This window comes from Elephas maximus, chromosome 7 (assembly GCF_024166365.1).
Source record: "Elephas maximus indicus isolate mEleMax1 chromosome 7, mEleMax1 primary haplotype, whole genome shotgun sequence".
NCBI lineage: Eukaryota > Metazoa > Chordata > Mammalia > Proboscidea > Elephantidae > Elephas > Elephas maximus.
The window spans coordinates 74,120,572-74,146,083 of NC_064825.1; the positions used below are offsets into that span (position 1 = coordinate 74,120,572).

Below are 25,512 nucleotides of genomic sequence, written 5' to 3' on the forward strand. Positions count from 1 at the left end.
CACACTCCCTGCCCTGCAGCAAAACTGAGTGATTTAGCCATTCAGTGTTCCTGCCCTGGGTGTCCCTGCCTGGGGCCTTGGTTTGTGCTGCCTGCTTTTGGGTGGCACCCAGCCTGTCCTCATCTCTTTATCCTTTTTAAAGGCACCTCCTCTGAGGCACCTTCTCTGATTTTCCAGTAGGAGAGGCACCTCCTTTGAGCTCCTGTGGCTTTATATGCACCTCCCAACCACTCCCTGTGCCAACAGCTCCAAGTCTGCACTTCTCAGCCTGGCAGCTGAGGTCTTCTCAGATCTGACCCCTCTTTATTTCTGGCTGACCTCAAGGGACACCCCACCTCCATGTATTCCAGACTCTTCCATCTTGCTAATATTCCATTACCAGTCCCACCTCCAGGTCTTAGTCCGTTGCATTCCCCTTGCCGGGAGCGCTGCCTCTCCCCTCTCCCCGACGCTTTCATGTTCACCTCCAGTCCCACCTTCCCCAGGATGTCCTTCAGAATGACCCCCAACACTTTTTGCCCCTGACCTCCCTTTCAATCTGTTCACAGAGCTTAACACCAGGCTACATACAGTTTTGTATTGTTCTCTCTTTTTTTTTTTTTTTTGAGACACACTGAGTACGGGCTTTGTAAAATGAGAATCATAATACCTTCTGGGGTTGTTATAAGAATTAAAAGAAAAATACACGTACAAAGTGCCTGGTAGAGTGGGTGCTTGGACTATGTTCCTTTCTCTCTGGGTAAAGTCAGCAGTGCTACCTGAATGTCTTCAATACTCATGTGGGGAAAAGACGTAGAGGATAAAAAATGCAAGCTCTTTATTCAAGGGGAGGTGATGGTGGTGGGAACTCAGAAGAGGAGTTGGGGTTGGGGTGGCCGAGGAGGCTTTCTTGAGAGGTTGGGCCCCCCAGGAAGGCTTGGATAGGGTGTGGGAGAAAGGGGCCAAGCAAGGGCATGTCAGGTGGGGGGCATGTTAGTAAGGGCATGGAAAAAGGAAGGTGAAGGCGGGTGGCCAGTTTGAAGTGGACAGTCCTGCGGAGGTAGAGGGGGCAGAGGTTGGAAAAGGAGGCTGGGGGTAGATCACCTCAGGTAAGGTGGGCTTTTTCTCACACAGGCAGTGCCCAGCTTCTGGAGAATTTGGAAAAGCGGTCACAAGGTGACAGAAGTCTCTTCAGACTTACCAGTCCAGGCAGGGTTGAGGGTGGCCTGGGGCGAGGGGCCAGAGGCAAGGAGACATGAGGGAGGCACACTGCTTCTGCTGCTCTGGTTTCTACCAGGAGGAATTTCCCCCAAACATTCTTGGCCTCTTGCCCACACTCACTCCTCCCCTCGAAGGTGGGGGAGTTGCCTGATGGGTACATTTGGGTGAGTAACTAGGCTTTTGGGCACCAGCCCCTTCCTCCCTCCTCCTCTCAGGAGTTCTCCTACCAAGAAAGAATGATGCAGTTGGGGGGATCTGTGGGGTGAGGCCTGCAGTGTGCCAGCACCTCCTGTTGTGGGGGGTGGGACATTTGTCCAATTCTGAGGGTGGGCATTAGAAACTCACTATTGCTACGGTTAAGTGTTTGCCTGCTAACCAAGAGGTCACCAGTTCGGATCCACCAGCTGCTCTGCAGGGGAAAGATGTGGCAGTCTGCTTCCATAAAGATTTTCAGCCTTGGAAACCCCACGGGGCAGTTCTACCCTGTCCTGTGGGGTCGCTATCAGTCAGAATCGACTTGACAGTAATGGGCTGGGTATTGCTACATACCTAGGCCTTGTTTCAAACTTAGCTTTTATCAGTAATAAAAGGGGGCTGTTGTGCTCTCTTCTGTCTTAGCTCTTAACTGGCTCAGAACTCAGGCAGGTAAAACAAGGATGTCATTTATTCAGGACACCTCAAAGTCTAAGAGGAGGCACTTGGAGGCTGCTGCAGAGGTCCAGGGGAGGTGATTAGGACCTAAGCTAGAGTCACAGGAGTGGGGATGAGGGCAGGTGACTGGAGGGATTTCAAAGGAAGGGAGGAACAATACTTGGTGACACTGGGCGGGAGAAGGGTGGGACAATTGGACAGTCATAAGAGAAGGCTTTCAGAGTACAGTGCTTGGCAATAAAGACTCAGAAATGCCTACTGTATACCAATCACCCTGCTGGGTGCTTTGCACATGTTATCCATCTCTTTAATCCTTGCAACAGCCCAATTACTTGTATCCCTATATTCCAGACAAGGGGAAGTAGCTTGCCCAAGCCAGTGGGAGAGCTGATAATGAAATGGTGTCCCTAGTCTACCTGAGATGCTGAGTTCTGGACACTATGTCCCACGGCCTTACTGGCAGATGATGGCCATGAGCAGAAAGGTATGCCCACTGTGGGGTGGCCGGCTTAGGGGGACTCACAAAGAATTCTGCCTGCAGCAGGAAGGGGTCCAGGGCCTTTTCGTGAAGCTCCTTGGCTTGGAGGACGCGGGAGGCGCTGAGCAGGTACTCGCGGGCGGACTCCTCACGGGGGGACATGATGTAGCCAAAGCCCTCCTCGTTGCAGCCCGGAGTGCACATATCCAGGGTCAGGGAGACGTTAGAGCCCCTCCTGGAAGGGTCAGGAAAGGAGGAGTCTCAGGGGCAGGGAAGCGGAGGGGAGGGGAGTGGGAGGTGAGAGCAGTGGAGGATATACCTGAGTAAGGTGTTTGGGGCCCCAGTTACAAAGGGCCGTGCCTGGCTGCTCCATCCAAGGCAACCCCAACACTGCCCTCCCCTGAACTCATCTGTGTCACGGCTGGAGGCAGGTCCCAGCACGAGAGACAGAGAGACAGAGAGAAAGTGAATCTGTCTAGAGCAGAGAAGCAGGGCTTGGCCTGAGGGGGGGGCTCCAGATCCTCTGCTATTACCATCTTGGGGCCAGTAGTCCTGGGATGAGGGTGCCACTGGGTCAAGGACATCTCATCCAGGAGAGACAAGGACCCTTGGCTGTTGGGGAGCCCCACGGACAACACAATGGGAGCAATGATGTCTACTAGACAAACTACTGTGCTCAGAATCTAAAACCACAGAACAGGAAGTGCCTTCATTATACAGAAAGGGAAACTGAGTTCCAGAGAGGAGACAAGAATTGCCTAGGCTCTCATGGTAAGGAAGTGGTGGAGCTGAAACAAATCAGGGTTTTCTGATTCCTCATTCAGGGCTCTTTCTACGGCATCAGCGGACTAACTCGAGTCTGGTGTGAGGCTCTGAAAGAGGGTGTCTACAGCCCTGGTGGTGCAATGGTTAAGAGCTTGGCTGCTAACTGAAAGGTCAGTGGTTTGAACCTACCCAGCAGCTCCACAGGAGAAAAGACCTGGTGATCTGCTCAGGTAAAGATTACAGGCTATGAAATCCTACGAGGCAGTTCTACTCGTCATGTAAGGTCGCTATGAGTCAGAACTGACTTGGTGGCACACAACAACACTTCCCAAAGTATGTTCTGTGGAACACTATTAACCCTATAAAAACAGAGTTCTGTGGTCAAATGAGTTTGGGGAATGCTGCATACTACTCCCATTGCTGATTTACAATGCATGTGGGCATGTTAAAGGCCCTGACAAGTCCTGCAGTAAAGAAACCTCTTTAATCTCAAAATTTCCCAAACTAATTTGAGCACAGGTCATTATCTGTGAGTGCACGTGGGTATGTATGTGTGTAGGCCTGTGTATGCCTGTGTGCACGTGTGTAGTAACATGGTATTTCTTAGCACTCACTTTGGGCCATGATCTACATAAATCAGACCTGAAGAGTATGTGTCTACATTGGCTAAGCTGTGAGGACAACTTTGTCCTGAGCACAGGGTCAGGCATCTGCTGTTCTGACTGAAGCTGAGAGCTTGAGGACCCGTGTAGCCCACCCCCTCCTCTACCCCTCCCACCTCTCCTGCAGACCCATGGACTTGACGGTCAGCGAGGCGGGGTCGGCCTCAGGCTTGATGTCCATCACGCAGTCAAACACAGGTGTCTCGGGGACGGGGTCCAGGTCCAGGAAGTCATCCTCGACCTTCTCCTCCATCCACTCTGAGTAGGTGAAGGAAGGCTGGCGGCTCACCGACTGGCGCCTGTCCTCATGGGGTAGCGGGATGGGTGGCTCTGTGAGAGCCCTCAGGAGGTGCCATGCCTGGTTGGGGGCATGTGCGTCATGGGCCTGGGGCCATGCCAGCTGCTCCCTGGGTGACTGGGGTGCCCATGGGATTAAGACCCCTGTCCCTCAATGCATCCAGAGCACCCTCACTGTCCTGGGAGCTGTCTGCCTCTCAATGCCCCTCTCCTAGGCTGGAGACTCCATCCCCTGTCCCTGCCCTCCCTGACTCCTCTTTCACCCAACCCTCAGTTTCCTGTGGACTATCCCTTCTTGGTGGGGCATGGGGGGCTTTTCTACCCGTCTTCTCCCTGCCTCAGCCTTTTCCCCAGTCCAGATCACTACTAACCAACTTTTAGAAAGAAAGTGCCTCATACCTCAGGCTAGGCACTCTGTTGGAAGGAAATAGGTACCCCATACCCACCCCTACCCAGAATGTCTAGATCTGGTGAGATGAGGGCCACAGGGTCACAAGGGAAAAACACTGAGGTTGGGGTCAGAAGGCGCCTTACCAGGGTGGTAACCAGGACCAGGGCTACAGACAGAGAGACCAGTAGCAGATTGGGGGCTTCCCAGATCCCAACACCCAGCCAGGCCTGGGGAACATCAGACAAACAAGTCAGGGTGGCAATGGGGGGTAGTTTTCATCCATTCCAATGGTGACAAAACTGAGGCTCTGAAAACTACATACTAGGTCTGATGTGGGGAGGAGGGAGAACAACTTCAGGGGCTTGAAGTATCTACTGATTTCAGAGAAGCCCCAGCCCCAGAGGGTGGAATTGGAGGTCCTTAGCTCTTCCCTCTTACCCTAGGGTAACCCAGAGTTACTCACTGTGGGTCCTAGGACCAGATGTTCCATGAATGTGAAGAAGGAGGAGATGAAGCCTGCGGCATTCTTCAACCAGATGTGGCCGAGGCCGCTGTACCAGAGCACGCCAAAAGCAAGCTGGGGCAGCCAGTGGGAGTGGACTGAGTTCAGAGCCTGGGCTCCTTGCCCCTGTATGCCCCTTGCAGAGTTCACCTCCGACCTCAACCTGGGCCACCAAGGAGGCTCCTGAACCTCCAAGGTCCAAAATGGGAGCTAAGGGTAGGAGCCAGGTACCATGTGCTCCGAGGAGGCCTCAAGAATCTCCCTTGAGAAAAACTGACTGAATGGAGCCAAGAGAAGCCCTTCCCAGACAGGGCTTCCCAGGTACATACAGAAAAAGAGAACCTCCCAGAGATGCCTCCATAGACAAGAAGTCCTCAAAGAGAACCCTACAGGGATGGGGGGTGAGGAGGGGAGGTCCTGTGTTCCTGCCTCCCAGATTAGGGATTGTGAGGGGCTTAGCTATTGAGGGTGTAACTCAGAACTCCAGCCTTCTCCTCACTCCAGCCTTCTCCTCTGAGCTCCCCTGGGGGCTCAGAGTCACTGAGGGACACCAAAAAGGCTCCTCTGCCCTCCACAGACCCAGGCAGCCATTTTGGGAAGGAAGTGGAAGGCTGTCCCTAAACCCATCTTCTCTCCAGGGCCTTGTGAGGCCTGTGATATCCTTACCAGGAAATGTGAAACAGCAAACAGGCACAGGCTGCTCCAGAGAATGACGGAGTCGCTCCAGGTGACTCGAGGTGGTGGTTTCTGAGATGGCTCTGGGAGCCGTGAAGGAGGTGGGGGTGGTGGCATCTCTCTCTGCAAGTCCGGGAGCCCTTCAGCCTCGTCTGGCTCCTCTACCACAACCGGCTGGGGGAGACCTGTGGAAGGCGGGACACGCAGGCCGTGACTCCGGGCTCTGCCAGCACACAGGGCTCTGCCGGCCCGCGGCGGGCTGCTCCTTTTGGGGTTGCTGTGGATTCCTCTCAATCCAGGATCAGTCAGCGTGGCTCCACTTCTAGCAGTTACCCTCGATTAGCAAAGCAATATTCACCTACCTTCGTCAGAAAGAGCTAAGTGTGGGTGGACAAATTATTTCTCTTTTATTTCTCCAGTAACAGAGTAAAATGGCAGGAGGCTTTTCAGGGAGTTAATATCGTTGTGTTTACGCAGCTTCATTCTTTCCCATTTCTTAAAGAAACAAAAAACAACCACCTCAAACTCAATTAAAAAAGAGAAAAAGACACGGCATAACCAGGCTGTGACCCTGAACAACCCACCCACGCCTGCCCTCTGAATTTTTGTCTCTTGTGGTCTCTGCCCCAGCTGAGACTGGGGGTGGACACTTGACAAGATCCACAACCAAGTGCCCTTCCTCCTTCTTTGAGACCCCATACTGAAAGGGGCTGGGAAGCAGTAAGGGTAGCATGGAGGAAAATCTGGGTAGAAGAATTGACATTAGATACCTGATTAAGAGCTCGGCTGTTAGCCAAAAAGAAATGACTTGGGATCCAGTTCTGTGCCTGTCCCTGGTTGTATGCCATCCCCTCTCAGAAGCTCAGTTTCACCGTCTGGAAAATGGGGGATTGGGCTCAAGCCTTGGTTTCTAACGTGCTTTACAAAGCCCTAGGGTTTTTCCAAGTGCCCGGGGGCTGTTGTGAGCTGCTCAGAGTCCTACGTCTGTGCCTCAACACTAGAAGCTCTGCTTGTCCCCGTTTCATATATTGGGTTTCCTCTAAGATTATTTCAACACTAGGTGCTACTACTGAAAAAATCTGTACACCACTGGCCTAGATCTGAGGCCCTGGTGGTAGCCTGGGGCTCCAGTGGCAGCCACCTTTGTGAGTCCCAGATATTGGAGGTTCCCATTCAAACCCGCATAGTTCAGTCTATTGCTAAGAACAGAGGGACCAGCAAAATGGACGTACAGGGTTGACAGTGGGGATGGGGCTGTCCACACAGGCAACCCTGTAGACATGCTTCAGGTATCTACATCAGTGTGTATATGGGAAAATGGACTCCTTGGTTGGGCAACACCAGAACACCTACAGCCAAAACCACGCGAGGCCAAGACAAGTGTTTGTCCATGTGATTCTTGGCTCAACTGACAAACATTTACCAAGCATCTTCCATGACCTGGATCAACAGTGCAGTACAAGGCACCCCGGTCCTTGAGACACCTATATTTATATCACAGGCTCCCCCTTCCTAGCTGCTGAACCTGCAAGGCTCTCACCTGCTGTCTTCCAGCCACACTCTTTGAAGTTCCTCTGGTGAGCCTACCCCTGTACCTCCCGCAAGTTTACCAAGTTAACTCTTATTCATCTTGTAGATCTCAAAGCATCAACTGAAGTAGGTCCTGCCCTGTCATATTCTCCCACCACCCCATGCCTCTCCTTCATACCACCAGCAGCAAAACTACACCTGGATATACAAGGCTCTGTTCTGAGTGCTTTACAGATGTTAACTTATTTAGTCTTCATAGTTTCCTTATGAAGTTTGTTTCAGTATTATCCTCATTTTACGGAAGAGGCAGATGAGGTGCAAAGAGGTTATAGGACTTTCCCGAGGTCACCAAGCTAGTAAGCGGTAGAGGTATGTGCAGTGGAGGCAGTCAGACAGGTACTGGGCTACTTACACTCATTATGGTTGGTGTAATTATTTGTTGAATATCATCTCCTTGACTCGTCTGTAAGTTCCATAAGGCCAGCAGCTGTGTCAGTATTGCTCACCATGACCATCCCCAGCATCTTGCACAAGTCCTGGCATGTAAGTTTGCAATAAACATTTACTAAATGAATGAATGAATGATGATGAGCAAGTGATAATCTCTTACTCAGTTTTCTTATCTGATAAATAGGGTAATGCATACTTTGAAAAGCTGCTATGAAGACTGTTATTGTTCTTAATTGCCATCAAGTTGATTTTGACTCATGGTGACCCCAGTGTCACAGAGTAGAATTAATCCATAGGATTTTCTTGGCTGTAATCTTAATGGAAACAGGTTGCCAGGCCTATCTTCCACGGTACTGCTGGGTGGGTTTGAACCACCAACCTTTAGGTTAGTAGTTTAGCGCAAATTGTGCCACTGAGGGACATTATGAAGGCTGTACCTACTATATATGAAATGCTTAGCATGGTATTTGGCATTTAGTAGGTTATCAATAAATGGAAGATTATAGTAATAATGATAACACACAATTCCTACCTCCAAAAGGCTCCCAGTCTGGTGAGTAAAACAGACCTGCAAATACCTGTTTACAATATATTAAGTGGTATATCTAAATGCTGGTGGAGTCTAAGATGGGGGGATGCATCTCTGGTTGCCTGTAGAGGCTACAGTGACTGACCACATAAGCAGACAGCTCAGATCCTGGCCAGGCAGAAGAAAAAGGAAAAGCTGGTGCTAAAACATGGATCGCTGCGAAGTTGAAAGTTTCTGCTGTTGACAAGCAGAGGGTTCGTTACTCCAGGGCAAGGTGTCCACCCATACCCTTGTCGACAGGTGATGCCAAATGTGGAAGGGAAGGAAGGGTACAGGTCTGGGGATACCTGGCTTCTATACCTTGGCTCTGCAATGGACACGCTGTGGACCTTGGATGACTCCTTCTTTCCTCTGGGCCTCAGTTTCTGGAGCTGGAAAATGAGGGGCTTGAATTCAGTGCTTCTTGAATGTTTCTGCCAACCTCAGAGAAGAGGAAACAGGGACCTCTGGGGGAATGGCAGCAAGATCACATTATGTTGGACTCTGCTGCTTTGTTTTAAAATTCAGGGGTGTTCTGAGTTCTGTACAACATACAGTATATCTGTACGTGTTTTGATATTAAAGTAATGGTTTTACTTCCTTACAAAACTTCGAATGAAATTTATGCTTCAGGAAATGTGCTGCATTTATCTTGCGGCTTTGCCCTCAGGAGTACACATACCCCAGTCTGAGAAGCACGGAACCTGCCTGCAATAAAACGTCATGCAGCCATTATAAATGACTCTGTAGATGAATATTTAATAATGCCGAAAGGAATTTCGAAGCTATTGAGTGAGAAAGGCAAGGTTACAAAACAATATGATCTCACTGGCCTTAAAAATTAAGAAAGTATACATGTGCAAACAAAAAATGGTTGAAATGTTTTGTTACATATATTTCACCAAAGAAAAAACAACAATAAAAATGGTGGAGAATACTCAATGTAAGGCAGAGGTTGACATGAGACAATGTTTGTAGAGCATAAAGCACAGTGAATGGATGCCTGGCACACAGTAAATGGAATGAATGACTGGCACACGGTAAATGCCTGTACATGGTAAATGGAAGAATATAAGCAAGGTGTTAGCAACAGTTCTCTGTGGGAGTGAGATTAGCGCTGATTTTTTCCCCCATTGTTTATATATTCTCAATTTCTTCGTATGTATCATTGTCATAAAATTACAGACCATCTAAAGAATAGATCTGACATGCTGAACACTAATAACTGAAGCCCAGACAAGTTGTGGAATGACATCAAGGACATCATACACGAAGAAAGCAAGAGATCATTAAGAAGATAGGAGAGAAAGAGAAGATCTAAATGGATGTCAGAGGAGACTCTTGAACGTGGAGTACCTAAAGCAAAAGGAAAAAATGATTAAGTAAAAGAACTGAACAGATTTCAAAGCTCAGCTCGAGAAGACAAAGTATTATAATGACACACGCAAAGACTTGGAGATAGAAAACCATAAGGGAACAACACACTCGACATTTCTCAAGCTGGAAGAACTGAAAAAAAAAAATTAAGCCTTGGGATGCAATACTGAAAGATTCTATGGGGAAAATATTAAATGAAGCAGGAAGCATCAAAAGAAGATGGAAAGAATACACAGAGTCACTATACCAAAAAGAACTGGTCAACGTTCAATCATTTTAGGAGGTACCATATGAGCAGGAACCAACGGTACTGAAGGTAGCAAAGCTCAAGCTGCACTGAAGGCACTGGCGAAAAACAAGGCTCCAGGAATGAACGGAATACCAATTGAGTTATTTCAATAAACAGATGCAGTGCTGGAAGTGCTCACTTGTCTATGCCAAGAAATTTGGAAGACAGCTACCTGGCCGACTGACTGGAAGAGATCCATATTTATGCCTATTTCAAGAAAAGTGATCCAGCTGAATGTGGAAATGATCGAACAATATCATTAATATCACAGGCAAGCCAATTTTGCTGAAGATCATTCGAAAGCGGCTGCAGCAGTATATTGACAGGGAACTGCCACAAATTCAGGCCGGATTTACAAGAGGATGTGGAACCAGGGATATCATTGCTGATGTAGATGGATCCTGGCTGAAAGCAGAGAATACCAAAAAGATGTTTACCTGTGTTTTATTGACTATGCAAAGGCATTCGACTGGGTGGATCATAACAAATTATAGCTAACATTGTGAAGAATGGGAATTCCAAAACACTTAATTGTGCTCATGAGGAATCTGTACATGGATCAAGAGGCAGTCGTTCGAACAGAACAAGGGGATACTGCATGGTTTAAAGTCAGGAAAGGTATGTGTCAGGATTGTATCCTTTCACCTTACCTATTCAATCTGTATGCTGAGCAAATAATCCAAGAAGCTGGAGTATATAAAGAAGAACGGGGCATGAGGATTTGGAGGAAGACTCATTAACCACCTGCATTATACAGATGACACAACCTTGCTTGCTGAAAGTGAAGAGGACTTGAAGCACTTACTGATGAAAAAGACCACAGCCTTCAGTATGGATTACATCTCAACATAAAGAAAACAAAAATTCTCAAAATTAGACCAATAAGCAACATCATGACAAACAGAGAGGAGACTAAGGTTGTCAAGGATTTCATTTTACTTGGATCCACAATCAACACCCATGGAAGCAGCAGTCAAGAAATCAAAAGACACATTGCACTGGGGAAATTGGCTGCAAAAGATCTCTTTACAGAGTTAAAAAGCAAGGATGTCACCTTGAAGACTAAGGTGCACCTGACCCAAGCCATGGTGTTTTCAATTGCCTCATATGCATGCGAAAGCTGGACAATGAATAAGGGAGATTGAAGAAGAATCGATGCCTTTGAATTGAGGTGTTGGAGAAGAATATTGAGTATATTATGGACTGCCAAAAGAATGTACAACCAGAATGCTCCTTAGAAGCAATGATGGTGAGACTATGTCTCATATACTTTGGAAATGTTCTCAGGAGGGATTAGGCCCTGGAGAAGGACATCATGCTTGGTAAAGTAGAGGGTCAGTGAAAAAGAGGAAGGCCCTCAACAACATGGGCTGACACAGTGGCTGCAACAATGAGTTCAAGCATAGCAACGACTGTGAGGATGGCACAGGACTGGGCAGTGTTTGGTTCTCTTGTGCATGGGGTCACTATGAGTCGGAACTGACTCAACAGCACCTAACAACCTAACAACAACAATCATTGTCATAAGAAAAATAGATTTTTTTTTTTAAAAAGATCAAAGTTCTGAGTTCAGATATTGTGAGGCCTAGTTGGTATTCCCGGTTTCCAGGCCCTGACTCCCACGTGTCACATCTAAATGCATATGCTAGAAAACGGGAGGACGTGGGTGAGTGATAGAGTGTGTGCCTGGCTCTGTGAAACCCACTGAGCGGTAGAAGAGGCAGAAGAGTCATTGGAAGGCAGGCCCCACAGATGATGTATGATCATTGTTTTCGCCTACGAAAGATGGCCGTTCACTGCCTTGCATGTTATGGACGTGGAGGGAAAACTGCAGGCTCGGAGACCTGCATATACATCTCAGAGACAAGGTGAATGGAGGCTGTATTTTTTTCTTTTATTCATAGGGTACCTGGCAGCCCAAGGAACTGAGCACTTGGTGGATGAGCATGCTACAGAGCAGGGCTTACTGAAAGATTTTCTGGGTAGAAATCTGCTATCTCTTTACCCAAGAAGATATATTTTTTTTTTTCTAATTTTTATTGCATTTTTTTTTCTAATTTTTATTGCACTTTAAGTGAAAGTTTACAAATCAAGTCAGTCTCTCATTCAAAAATTTCTATACACCTAGCTCACTCCTCACCAATATCATTTTCTAGCTTACAGTCCAGTCCAATCCCTGTCTGAAGATTGGCTTTGGGAATGGTTTCTGTCTTGGGCTAACAGAAGGTCTGGGGGCCATGACCACCGGGGTCCTTCTCATCTCAGTCAGACCATTAAGTCTGGCATTTTTACAAGAATTTGAGATCTGCATCCCACTGCTCTCCTGCTCCTTCAGGGGTTCTCTGTTGTATTCCCTGTCAGGGCAGTCATCGGTTGTAGCCAGGCACCATCTAGTTCTCCAAGAAGATATATTCCTAAATACATATTGTATTCTGCATATAATTTCATGGGGAGGAGGGGAATCCATGGACCCCAGGTTAGAAACGCCTGATTTCACATGTGGAAGTTGGGAGTCTGTGATGGAAAGTGATGGAAGCAGTGGAGATGGAGAACTGGGCTGGGAACCTGTCTCCCCAGATCTTGTCTCTGCTCATTCATGAGCACCAATTATATGCTTAGCACTGGGAACACAAAGATTCAGTTTCATGCAATTCAGTAGATATTTCCTGCGTGCTTACTTTGCCAGGCAAGGGGCTAGGCCTGGGGGATACAGCAGTGAACAAGATGGTCCCTGCCTGTAGAAACCACTGTGGTACTTGGCCCGTTTGACTTTTGACCTCTGGTTCCCTCTCCCAGAGGCAATGCCAGCTCTTCTCCCTGCTCTGCCCCACCCTTCCACTTACTGTCTTGTTCAGGGAGTGACAGCACCGCCTCCCTGCGCAGGCTCTGCACTTCCCAAAGCGTTTGTGCGCACGTAGTTGTATTTGCTTCTTTTGGTAGCCCTATGAGGTAGACATTATCATCATCAGCCCTGTTTTGTCGGTGAGAGGCGGCTGCTTGTGTCAAGGGCTGGCTTTTCAATAGATCACAACGAGGTAGCTGCTTTGCCACGCATGAAACCCTGACTCAGAGGCAGCTTGCTGACAAGCGATTTAACATTGGGCTCCTCACAGGCTTGCCTCTTGTGCAGGGTGAAGGGGATTTTCCAGGTGAGGAAATTGAGGCAGAGACAGGCTAAGTGGCTTGTCTACCCTAAGTAAGTGTAAAGCTGAGATCTGAACCCAGGGCTCCCCGATACCAAATGATCTTTCCAGTTTGCTGCATCGCTTCTCAGTAAAGGATCCCTGCAAGGAGCCTTGCTGGCACAACGATTAAGGGCTCAACTACTAACCAAAAGGTCGATGGTTCAAATCCATCCAGTGGCTCTTTGGAAGGAAGACCTGGTAATCTGCTCCTGTAAAGACTACAGCCTAGAAAACCTATGGGGCAGTTCTATGCTGTCACATGGGGTCACCATGAGTCAAAACTGACTCAACCCACACCCAACAACAATAATGGTCTCTGCAGCAGAAGGAAGGTGAGAGTCTGGGAGGGTGGGCGCCCCTGCGTCTGGGGGAACCTTAGACCCTAACCAGCTTGCATGAGAGCAGTGGTGCAGCTTTGGTGCCTGATCCCCAGCTGATGGGTCCTCAAAGGCTCTAGGGTGCAGAGGGAAGGAAAGTAGTACCAGAAGGCAGGAGATGAGCATCCTAGGCCAAAAAAAAAAAAAAAAAATTTTTTTTTTTTTTTTTTTAAAGCTCTAGGCAAATGGCCTTCAGCTTCTATCTGGAGGACGTGGAAACACTAGGATCCCTCTCCTGTCACCCAGCACCTGAATCCACCGTTAAACTCTGCAGCTCCCGTGCCCTGGGCCTGGCACCGCCTGAGCTCCAGCACCTGTGGCTGCTTCTGTTGGTGACTCATCCTCAGAGCTCTCTGGCTGCCAGCCTACCGGAACTGGAGCTGGAGCGGAAGCTTGGCTCAGCCAGTTCCTGTTTACATGCGGAGGGAGGCTCTGTCCCATGCAGCTTTTCTTCCCTTCCCAAACGCAGAGCTCTGACTCCTTGAGTGACCTCCTGGACATGCTCACATAGTCTCAAGGTGCCGTGCCCAGTAGAACATCACACTCAGTCCGGCCTGGGCTTCTAGAACCATTGCATTTCAGAGCCAGACAGGCCCTATGGGGGCATCTGGTCCAGCCTGCTAATTTCTTAGATGGGGAAACTGAAGCCCAGAGAGAGGAAATGGCTTGCCTACGGTCAATAAAAGCCAGCCAATAATATAGCCAGGACATCACCTGCTACCATGACCACTATCACTAACACATATTGAGGGCTCACAATGTACTGGGTGTCTTTCTAAGCTTTACATATATTAAAAAAAATCCCCAAAACCAAACCTGTTGCTGTCAAGTAGATTCTGACTCCCAGTGACCCTGTAAGACAGAGTAGAACTGCCCCATAGGGTTTCCAAGGAGCGGCTGGTGGATTCCAACTGTTGACCCTTTGGTTAGCAGCCGATCTCTTAACCACTGTGCCACCAGGGCACCTTACACATATTAGCACAACTAATTCTCACAACAATCCCAGGAAGTAGCTGTTACTCTTACTCCCATTTTACGGATAAGGAAACTAAGGCACAGGGATGTTAAGTCACTTGGCTAGGGTTAGGCCGATAAATGGGTAGAAACTAAGGCTAGAGCCCAGGATGTCTGCCTCTAGAGCCCATGCTATTAATCAACACACTAACAACTAACTCCCTAAGCCTAGGACGCAGATTCTCAGACCCACACGAAGTGAAAGTCTCGGGTCTCAGTTTGGGCTGAACAAGCTTTATCTCCTACCACCCATAGGATTATATATTTTTTCCTTTCTATTACAAAGTCTAGCAAGGCTTCCTTCCAAGCACTTCAGTGAATGCTTTACAAATACCAACTTATTCAATCCTCAGAGCAACCCTATGAGATAGGTAATAGAAATGCCCTCATTTTACAGATGTTATTGTTGTTGGAGCCCTGGTGGTGCAGTGGTTAAGACCTCGGCTACTAACCAAAAGGTTGGCAGTTCAAATTCACTTGAAAAACCTATAGGGCAGTTCTACCCTGTCCTATAGGGTTGCTATGAGTTGGAATCGACTCTACAGCAACAGGTTTGGTTTGGTTTTTGGTTTGTTACTGTTGTTAGTTGCCGTCATGTTGGTCTGCGACTCATGGGACTCCATGCACAATGGAATGAAAGCTTGTTCAGTCCTGTGCCACTCCCATGATCAGTTGCTGATCAGACCCTTGTGACGCACAGGATTTTCACTGGCTGATTTTTTTTTTCTCTTGAATGTTGTATTTTATTTCTTTAGTTTTTATTGTGCTTTAAGTGAAAGTTTACAAATCAAGTCAGTCTCTCATACAAAAATTTATACACACCTTGCCATATACTCCTAATTGCTCTCCCCCTAATGAGACAGCACACTCCTTCCCTCCACTCTCTTTTTTCTAGTCCATTCGGCCAGCTTCTCACCCCCTCTACCCTCTAATCTCCCGTTCAGACAGGAGATGCCAACATAGTCTCATGTGTCTACTTGATCCAAGAAGCTCACTCCTCACCAGCATCCATCTCCATCCCATTGTCCAGTCCAATCCCTGTCTGAAGAGTTGGCTTTGGGAATGGTTCCTGTCCTGGGCTAACAAAAGGTCTGGGGGCCATGACCTCTGGGGTCCTTCTAGTCTCAGTCAGACCATTAAGTCTGGTCTTTTTACGAGAATTTGAGGTCTGCATCCCACTGCTCTCCTGCTCCTCAGGGGTTCTCTGTTGTGTCAGAGCAGTCATCAGTTTTAGCCGGGCACCATCTAGTTCTTCTGGTCTCAGGCTGATGTCGAGTCTCTGGTTTATGTGGCCCTCTCTGTCTCTTGGGCTCGTAATTACCTTGTGTCTTTGGTGTTCTTCATTCTCCTTTGCTCAGGTGGGTTGAGACCAATTGATGTAACTTAGATGGCCACTTGCTAGCATTTAACACCCCAGATGCCACTCTCCAAAGTGGGATGCAGAATGTTTTCTTAATAGATTTTATTATGCCAATTAACTTAGATGTCCCCTGAAACCATGGTCCCTAAAGCCCCAGCCCTGCTATGCTGGCTTTCGAAATGTTCAGTTTATTCCCGAGACTTCTTTGCTTTTGGTTTAGTCTAGTTGTGCTGACCTCTCCTGTGTTGTGTGTTGTCTTTCCCTTCACCTAAAATAGTTCTCATCTACCATCTAATTAGTGAAAACCCCCCTCCCTCCCTCCCTCCCTTGCCCTTCTCGTAACCATCAAATAATATTTTCTTCTCTGTTTAAACTATTTCTCAAGTTCTTATAACAGTGGTCTTATATTTGTCCTTTTGCAACTGACTAATTTCACTCAGCATAATGCCTTCCAGATTCCTCCATGTTATGAAATGTTTCATGGATTCATCATCGTTCTTCATTGATGCATTGTATTCCATTGTGTGAATATACCATAATTTATCCATTCACCCACTGATGGCACCTTGGTTGCTTCCATCTTTTTGCTATTGCAAACAGTGCCACAATGAACATGGGTGTGCATATATCTGTTAGTGTAAAGGCTCTTATTTCTCTAGGATATATTCCAAGGAGTAGGATTGCTGGATAGTATGGTAGTTCTATTTCTAGCCTTTTAAGGAAGCACCAAATCGATTTCCAAAGCGGTTGTACCATTTGACATTCCCACCAGCAGTGTATAAGTGTTCCAGTCTCCCCATAACCTCTCCAACATTTACTATTTTGTGTTTTTTGGATTAATGCCAGCCTTGTTGGAGTGAGATGGAATCTCATTGTAGTTTTGATTTGCCATTTCTCTAATGGCTAATGATTGTGAGCATTTCCTCATGTATCTGTTTGCTGACTGAACGTCTTCTTTAGTGACGTGCCTGTTCATATCTTTTGCCCATTGGGTTATTTGTCTTTTTGCAGTTGAGTTTTTGCAGTATCACGCAGATTTTAGAGATCAGGCGCTGATCAGAAATGTCATAGCTAAAAACTTTTTCCAAGTCTGTAGGTAATCTTTTTACTGTTTTGGTGAAGTCTTTGGATGAGCATAGGTATTTGATTTTTAGAAGCTCCCAGTTATCTAGTTTCTCTTCTGCATTGTTAGTAATGTTTTATGTACTGTTTATGCCATGTTTTAGGGCTCCTAGCATTGTCCTTATTTTTTCTTCCATGATCTTTATCATTTTAGATTTTATAGTTAGGTCTTTGATCTATTTTGAGTTCGTTTTTGTGCATGGTGTGAGGTATGGGTCTTGTTTCATTTTTTTGCAGATGGATATCCAGTTATGCCAGCACTGTTTGTTAAAGAGACTGTCTTTTCCCCATTTAACTGACTTTGGGCCTTTGTTACATCTCAGCTGCTCACATGTGGATGGATTTATGTCTGGATTCTCAGTTCTGTTCCATTGGTCTATGTATCTGTTGTTGTACCAGTACCAGGCCGTTTTGACTACCATGGGGGTATAATATAATAATTCTAAAATCAGGTAGTGTGAGGCCTCCCACTTTGTTCTTCTTTTTCAGTAATGGTTTACTTATTCTGGGCCTCTTTCCCTTCCATATGAAGTTGGGGATTTGTTTCTCCATCTCATTAAAAAATGTTGTTGGAATTTGGATAGGAATTGCATTGTATCTATAGATGGCTTTTGGTAGAACAGACACTTTTACAATGTTAAATCTTCCTATCCATGAGCAAGGTATGTGTTTCCACTTACGTAGGTCTCTTTTGGTTTCTTGCAGTAGTGTCTTGTAGTTTTCTTTGTATAGGTCTTTTATATCTCTGGTAAGATTCATTCCTAAGTATTTTATCTTCTTGGGGACTACTGTAAATGGTATTGATTTAGTGATTTCCTCCTCAATGTTCTTTTTGTTGGTGTAGAGGAATCCAACTGATTTTTGTATGTTTATCTTGTATCCCGATACTCTGCTGAACTCTTTTATTAGTTTCTGTAGTTTTCTTAAAGATTCTTTAGGGTTTTCTGCGTATAAGAGCACCTCATCTGCAAATAGAGATACTTTTACTTCTTCCTTGCCAATCTGGATGCCCTTTCTTTCTTTATCTAGCCTAATTGCTCTGGCTAGGCCCTCCAACACAATGTTGAAGAAGAGCTGTGATAAAGGGCATCCTTGTCTGGTTCCTGATCTCAATGGGAATGCTTTCAGGGTCTCTCCATTTAGGATGATGTTGGCTGTTGGCTTTGTATGAATGCCCTTTATTATATTGAGGAATTTTCCTTCTATTCCTATTTTGCTGAGAGTTTTTATCATGAATGGGTGTTGAACTTTGTCAAATGCCTTTTCTGCATCAATTGATAAAATCATGTGATTCTTGTCTTTTTGTTTTATTTATGTGGTAGATTACATTAATTGTTTTTCTAATGTTGAACCACCCCTGCATACCTGGTATGAATCCCACTTGGTCACAGTGAATTATTTTTTTGATGTGTTATTGAATTCTATTGGCTAGAATTTTGTTAAGGATTTTTACATCTAAGTTCATGAGAGACATAGGTCTGTAATTTTCTTTTTTTGTGGTGTCTTTACCTGGTTTTGGTATCAGGGATATGCTGGCTTCATAGAATGAGTTTGGGAGTATTCTGTCCTTTTCTACTATGCTTTGAAATACCTTTAGCAGTAGTGGTGTTAAGTCTTCTCTGAAAGTTTGGTAGAACTCTGCAGCGAAGCCGTCTGGGCCAGGGCATTTTTTGTTGGGAGTTTTTTTTATTGCGTTTTCAATCTCTTCTTTTGTTATGGGTTTATTTAGTTGTTCTACCTCTGTTTGTGTTAGTTTAGGTAGGTAGTGTGTTTCTAGGAATTCATGGATTTCTTCTAGGTTTTCAGATTTGCTAGAGTACAATTTTTCATAGTAATCTGATATGATTCTTTTAGTTTTGGTTGGGTCCGTTGTAATATCGCCATCTTATTTCTTATTAGGGTTATTTGCTTTCTCTCCTGTTTTTCTTTTTTTCGGTTTGGCCAATGGTTTATCAATTTTGTTAATTTTTTCAAAAAACCAGCTTTTGGTCTTGTTAATTCTTTCAATTGTTTTTCTGTTTTCTATTTTATTTAATTCTGCTCTAATTTTTTTTTTTATTTGCTTTCTTCTGGTGCCACTGGCTGATTTTTGGAAGTAGATCACCAAGGTTTTCTTCTTAGTTTGTCTTAAGAAGCTCTGTTGAAACCTGTTCAGCATCAGAGCAAAACGCAAGCTTCTACTGACAGACAGGTGGTGGCTACACATGAGGTGCGTTGGCTAGGAATCGAACCTAGGTCTCCCACACGGAAGGCGAGACTTGTACCATTAAACCACCAGTAGGAAAGGGGAAGTACAAGAGGTTAAGTAACTTGCCCCAAGTCATCACAGCCAGGACTCAGACCCACACAGTTTGGCCTCAGCATCTTTCCTCTTAACCATACTCTGTGCTGCCTGCCCCAGAGTGCACCTCCATTGCTTCTTCCTCTTCCCTGTCAGGGGAGTCTGCTTGAGAAGGAGCTCCAGTCCATTCCAGGGCAGAGTAGACAGGGACATCCCAGACAGAGGGGACAGGACTTCATTGCATAGTCCATCACACCCTGCCCTGGTAGGGCTCCTCTGGGAGGGGGACATGGACACAGAAAAGTGGGACTGGGACCAAGAGGCTGGGAAGATGTCTGGGAGCCAAGGGTGTCAATACCCAGTGCGGAGGAAGCTAGAGGGGGGCGGGGCTGAAAGCTGTTAGCAGATCTCTGAGAGGCTGTGCTAGGGAAGGGAGCATGTCAGGAGGCAGGCACAGGACCCTGGTCTGGATGCTCTGGGGAGGCAGATTTCCAAGTTACAAGCCCGGCCCCTAGGGCCTGACCCTTCAAGTCTATATTGCAGTTCTTCCTGTCTCCACAAGCAGGTAGCTTATTGAAGTGGCTTGCAGCAAAAGCTTTGGAGTCACACAGACTTAGGTTTGAGTCCTGACTACCATTTACTACCTGTATGACTGTCATGGATTGAATTGTGTCCCCCCAAAATATCTGTCAATGTAGCTGAGCCATGATTCTCAGGACTAGGAGAATGGTGCATCTAAAGCCTAGGGAGCAGAGGTGCCATCCCAGTGGGCCTGGAAGGCAGGGCTGAAGCCCAGGACTGAGGGGCCTCCACTCAGAATCCGGTCAGTGTGGCCAAAACCTAGAGTCTGGAGGACAGGGTGATTGTGTAAATTGTCTCAGAGAACAGAGGATTACTTTCAAAGCCTTGAGGACTAATGTAATGCATTCTGCTAACTTGCTTGGTGCCTGTTAACTCCTTCTTTCCCTCCAGTTTCTCTCAGTAATGGGAATGTCTAGCTTGTGCCTGTTCTGCCATTGTACTTTTGGAAGCAGATAACTTGCATTCTGGATTTCACAGGTGAGGAAGAATTTTTGGATTGTGGACTTAGAGTTGATTTAAGACTTTTGGTATAATACGATGGGGTGAATATGTTTTAATGTGGCAAGAACATGAATTTTTGAGGGCCAAAGGGTGGAATGTCATGGATTGATTGTGTCCACTCAAAATATATCTGTCAACTTAGCGGGGCCATGATTCTCAGTATTTTGTGAATGTCTACCATTTTATGTGATTGTCCACCATTTTATATGATTTTCCTATGTTGTAAATCTTACCTATGATGTAATAAGACAGATTATTGGCACTTATATTGATGAGGTCTACGTGATTAGGTACTGTCTTAAGCCAATATTTTTTGAGATATATAAGAGCGAAGTGAGCAGAGAGACAGGGACCTCATACCACCAAGAAAGCAGTGCTGGGAGCAGAGCAAGTCCTTTGGATCTGAGGTTCCTGCTCTGAGATGCTCCCAGAGCATCTCAGGGAAGACTGAGAGTGTCCCAGAGTGTCAAGGAAAGACTGATGACAAGGACCTTCCTCCAGGGCTGACAAAGACAGAAAGCCTTCCCTTGGAGCTGGCACTCTGAATTTGGACTTCTAGCCTACTGGACTGTGAGAGAATAAGCTTCTCTTTGTTAAAGCCATCCACTTGTGGTATTTCTATTATAGCAGCACTAGATGACTAAGACAGTGACCTTGGGCAAGTGACTTAATCTTTCTGAACTTTAATCTCTCCTCTGGAAAATGGGCATACTAAAACTTGCCTTATAAGATTTTTAAAAACATATTTTTATTTACTTTTGGGGGCAATATACACAACCAAACATACATCCATTCACAATTTCTATAAGAACACTTCAATGACAGTGTTTACAAATTTCACATTCTGTCACCATTCTCTCTGTCCATATTGTTTCATCACCATTAATTGAGGCTCTCTTCCCCTCAAAGTTTTCATGCCTTATAGGATTTGAAGATAGCATGAAGTACAACACGCACAGTGCTTAGCCTGGTGTCTGGCACACCATAAATGCTCAGTATGTGGTAGCCAAAATTTGGGGGGGGGGAGGGGCAGAAGGCAGGGAGAGGGGAGCGTGAGGGAAAGACTGCAGCAAAGATTCCCCTTTCATCTGCCAGGTGAGCCCCCAGTAGGACAATGGGCACTTCATCCCACGTGAGCAGGGGCTTTGTGGCTGCTGGCTGGCGACTGGGGTCTGTGGATGGAGCGGCGGGGGCTCGGGGTGCAGAAAGTGGGGCAGCTTTGTCCTTGCCAGTTAATTAAATCCGGGAATGCTAACAAGCTTTCAAAACAAAATGGAACTCAAGTACTCTTTGGATGGGAAATAATAAAATGGTTCTATCTGAAATTGCAAACAGCTTTGTTTTGCTCCAAACAAAGGCTCAGTTCTTTGTGCCTCTCTAAAGCGGAGGCCCAGAAGTATGAGGGTGCAAAGGGTCAATGAAACTCTAAGGGTGCAGGCCCCCTAGAGAGCTGCCCACGCTGAGAACTCAAAGAACCAGCAGCAGAGGCTCTGCGACAATGGGGGCGCCAGAGGCCCGAAGTGCCTGAGACTTAAGCACAAATGCTCCGTGGAAGGGGCCGACTTGAGAAAGCATCTTTTTTTTTTTTTTTTAATTGTGCTTTAAGTGAAAGTTTACAAATCAAGTCAGTCTCTCAAACAAAAATTTATATACACCTTGCTATGTGCTCCTAGTTGCTCTCCCCCAGTGAGACAGCACACTCCTTCTCTCCACCCTGTATTCCCATGTCCATTCAGGTAGCTTCTGTCCCCCTCGACCTTCATTTCTCCCCTCCAGACAGGAGCTGTCCACACAGTCTCATATGTCTACTTGATCCAAGAAGCTCACTCCTCACCAGTATCATTTTCTGTCTTATAGTCCAGCCAAATCCCTGTCTGAAGAGTTGGCTTTGGGAATGGTTCCAGTCTTGGGCTAACCGAAGGTCCGGGGACCATGACCTCTGGACTCCTTCTAGTCTCAGTTAGACCATTAAGTCTGGTCTTTTTACAAGAATTTGAGGGCTGCATACCACTGCTCTCCTGCTCCCTCACGGTTGAGAAAGCATCTTGCTTTTACTCTCCCATATCATAGATGAGGAAACTGAGGTGCAGAGAATATGAAGCAGAACTAGGTTTGGCACTTGTGTCTTTGACCCTCTGGTTCAGCTCTCTCTCATTCGACCTGCATGAGAAGTTTAATAGGGGCTGCCTGTGGGTATCTGGAGGGTTTGAGTCTGAAGCCCATGGGAGTGAAAGGCTGGGGTCCTGGCTTGTGATTCTTTGGTGTGTCCTCCCAAGTGCCATCAGAGGTCTAGGTAAGAAATGAGCAAGAATAGCTTGAGGTTCACACCGGGGTAGCAGCACTGGCAAACCCCAAGCTTCCAGAAGCTGCCACTCTCAGATGGCCCTTGGTAACCAGGAAGGCTTACAATGCTGGGACTGGAACACGGTGCTCCTGGCACCCTGCTGAGTTTCAGTCCCAGCACTGCCTCTAATGGGCTGTGTTACCTCTAACAGGCATCTCACCGCCTCCATGGGCCTTAGAAGCTTTCTGAAAATTCTAAGAATAGGACTAGGGGTCTTTAAAGGCCTTTCCAGCTCTAAAGACCCACTGCCTTTTTTTTTTTTTTAAACTAGGCTCCTGCTTGAGTTTGACGCAATGGCTTCCCATTGTCTTTAGGATGAAGACCACAGTCCTTGCCAGGGCCAACAAGGAGGGCCTAGCAGGCTCTGGCCCTTCTTTATCTCCCCAACCTCTACCCACACCACCTTCCCCCTTGTTCTCTCTACTGCAGATTCTTCTGGATCCTCTGTGGGAACTGATCTGGGAACTACAAACATCTGGAAACCACAGGCTCTGCTCCAGGATGTAAGTCTCAAAGAAATTCTCACACAGTCCCTAAGGGGTACGTAAGAGGAAGTTCACTCCTGGGCTCTCCGTGGTGGTGGTGGGGCGGAGCCATCCGTGTGTCCGTGCAAGGGTTGCCAAGTGTTGCAGGCACACATCATGGAGCAAGGGGTCAGAGTACACATGGCACCAGGGATGGACCTTAGAAACATGCAGCTGAGTGAAAAGACTAATTACACAGAATAAGATTTACCACAATACTACACACATAAACTACAAACAAACCCAAACCAAACCAGTTGCCGTGCAGTCAGTTCTGACTCACGGTGGCCTCATGTGTGTCGGAGTAGAACTGTGCCCCACAGAGGTTTCAACAGCTAGTTTTTTGGAAGTAGATCACCAGGCCTTTCTTCCAAGGCACCTTGGGGTGGACTGGAAATCTCCAACCTTTTGGTTAGCAGCCAAGCCCAGTAACAATTTGCACTACCCAGGGACTCCAACTAAAAATACATGCAAATAAAATACCACCATCCACTTTGCAAGGGCCCACAGGAACAAAAAGATACATGTTAAGCTCATTAGAACACTTGGGGAGAAGGAGCGTGGCAATGGGAGATAAAAGAAAATGAATAAAACCAGACAGAAAAGTCAGCCCGATAGGTGGGGCTGAGTGGAAAGCAGCCTTGGTCTTTCAGAACTGGACTGCTATATGTGCAGTTTCGTCTTTGTTTAGGAAAACAGCATGGAGTGGGCACTTCGGGGGCAGGCTTCTCATCTATATCTTAAAAGAGAATGTGAGCCCAGCTGACTTCTGGGTAATCCCGGTTGAGACAGTCTAGTTCCATCTCTGCTGATGACTTTCTCTGGTTCCTTAGATCATTCAGGTTTTAATCGCTCAGGATTAAACAACACTGGAGTTAAATAAGCAGCCCCACCTGTCCCATGAGGTTATTTTCACGTGTGTGTGTGTGTAATTCCAAAGCTTAGAGAAGTAAAGTAATTCATCCAATATCTCAAACTCGAAAACAGCAGAGCTCAAATTCCGAATCCAATCATAAAGCATTAAAATAGCATGTAAAGAAGACTTTATGGTTTACAAACCCCCATCATATCCATTCTCTCACTATCATGAGATTACTTTTTCCTTTTACAGTGGAGCAGGCCAATGTGAAGGGTGGTACAGTACAGGCTCTTGTCCAAGTGTCTTTGTGAGAGGCTAAGCCCATGGCCAGGGGCGGATCAACCAGTAAGGTATGCACAGGCTTACAGTAGCCCGGGTATGCACGGCCTTAACTGTGTTTACTTACTAATCTGTAGTGAACAATTCCACATGGGCTTCACCACCTCTGGTAAAATTATTCACCACGGATTAGTAAGCAAGCATATGTAAGCCCATATATACCTTGCTTATTGAGTAATCTGTCCCTGCCCATCGCTGAACCCTGAAGCCTGTAGCCCAGTACAAGGGCAAACACAAATCAGTACTGCTTCTAGATCCAGGAAGACGACCCCTGCCATGGCCCTATGCCTTAGAAGGTCCTGCTTCAATTCTTCGCCAGGCATGCCCCTCGTTGTGGGTGAGGAGTCCATGGAGGCAAAAGGATGTTCCCACTTGGAAACAGTTCCTCCTTTTAGACCGTATCTTGGGTGCCCAGAACCCCAGAATTCTCTGCTTAAACAGGGGAATGTGTGGCTCTCTTCCCTGACTGCTTTATGAGGATAAACTGTGGTGCCGTGTATATCTCTAGGGGTGGCTGTTTACAGAAGGTGTAGATGGTATTTGGATGCATGGGCTGGGGCACCCATCCATATGAATGCATGTGAGACCCCTTGTGAGGTTGGACAGAGCCAGGGTGGGGAGAAAGGGAGTAGGATGGGGACTGGCTTTTCCTTATGCCCCATATTTTGATACAGAACTCAGAGGAGTCAGAAATCTAAATCTGAACCTGGCCTTTAAGCTCATTCCAAACCAAACCAAACCCATTGCCACTGAGTTGGTTCCAACTCATAATGGCCCTACAGGACAGGGGAGAACTGCTCCATAGTGTTTCCATTTAGGACAGGGAGAACTGCCCCACAGTGTTTCCAAGGCTATAATAATCTTCATGGAAGCAGACTGCCACATCTTTCTCCCAGAGACCTGCTGGTGGGTTCGAACCACTGACCTTTCAGTTTACAGCCCGCGGTTAACCACTGTGCCATGAGGGCTCCTTTTTAAAGCTCATTACAAAAGTACATTTGTTATGGACAGACATATTTCATTTAAAAGTCTATAGCTTGATTTCTAATTTTTAACTATTTATATACACACACACATACATACCAAATCAAACCAAATCCACTGCCGTCGAGTCGATTCCCACTTATAGCGACCCTACAGGACACAGCAGAACTGCCCCATAGGGTTTCCAAGGCTGTAAACCTTTACA

The 25,512-nt window shown here is 46.5% G+C and overlaps 1 protein-coding gene across 1 annotated transcript in view; it reads right to left on the reverse strand.

Annotated features, from left to right (window-relative positions):
- The window catches only part of PTPN5 (protein tyrosine phosphatase non-receptor type 5), a 72,404-nt gene that overhangs the window by 10,130 nt on the left and 36,762 nt on the right, over positions 1-25,512 (reverse strand). Inside the window, exons 6-10 of the mRNA XM_049891418.1 lie at positions 5,613-5,806; positions 4,908-5,021; positions 4,588-4,671; positions 3,873-4,114; positions 2,375-2,564 (exon numbers count right to left, since the gene is read on the reverse strand). Of these exons, the coding sequence (XP_049747375.1) occupies positions 2,375-2,564; positions 3,873-4,114; positions 4,588-4,671; positions 4,908-5,021; positions 5,613-5,806 (824 nt within the window). The remainder of the gene's footprint in view (positions 1-2,374; positions 2,565-3,872; positions 4,115-4,587; positions 4,672-4,907; positions 5,022-5,612; positions 5,807-25,512) is intronic.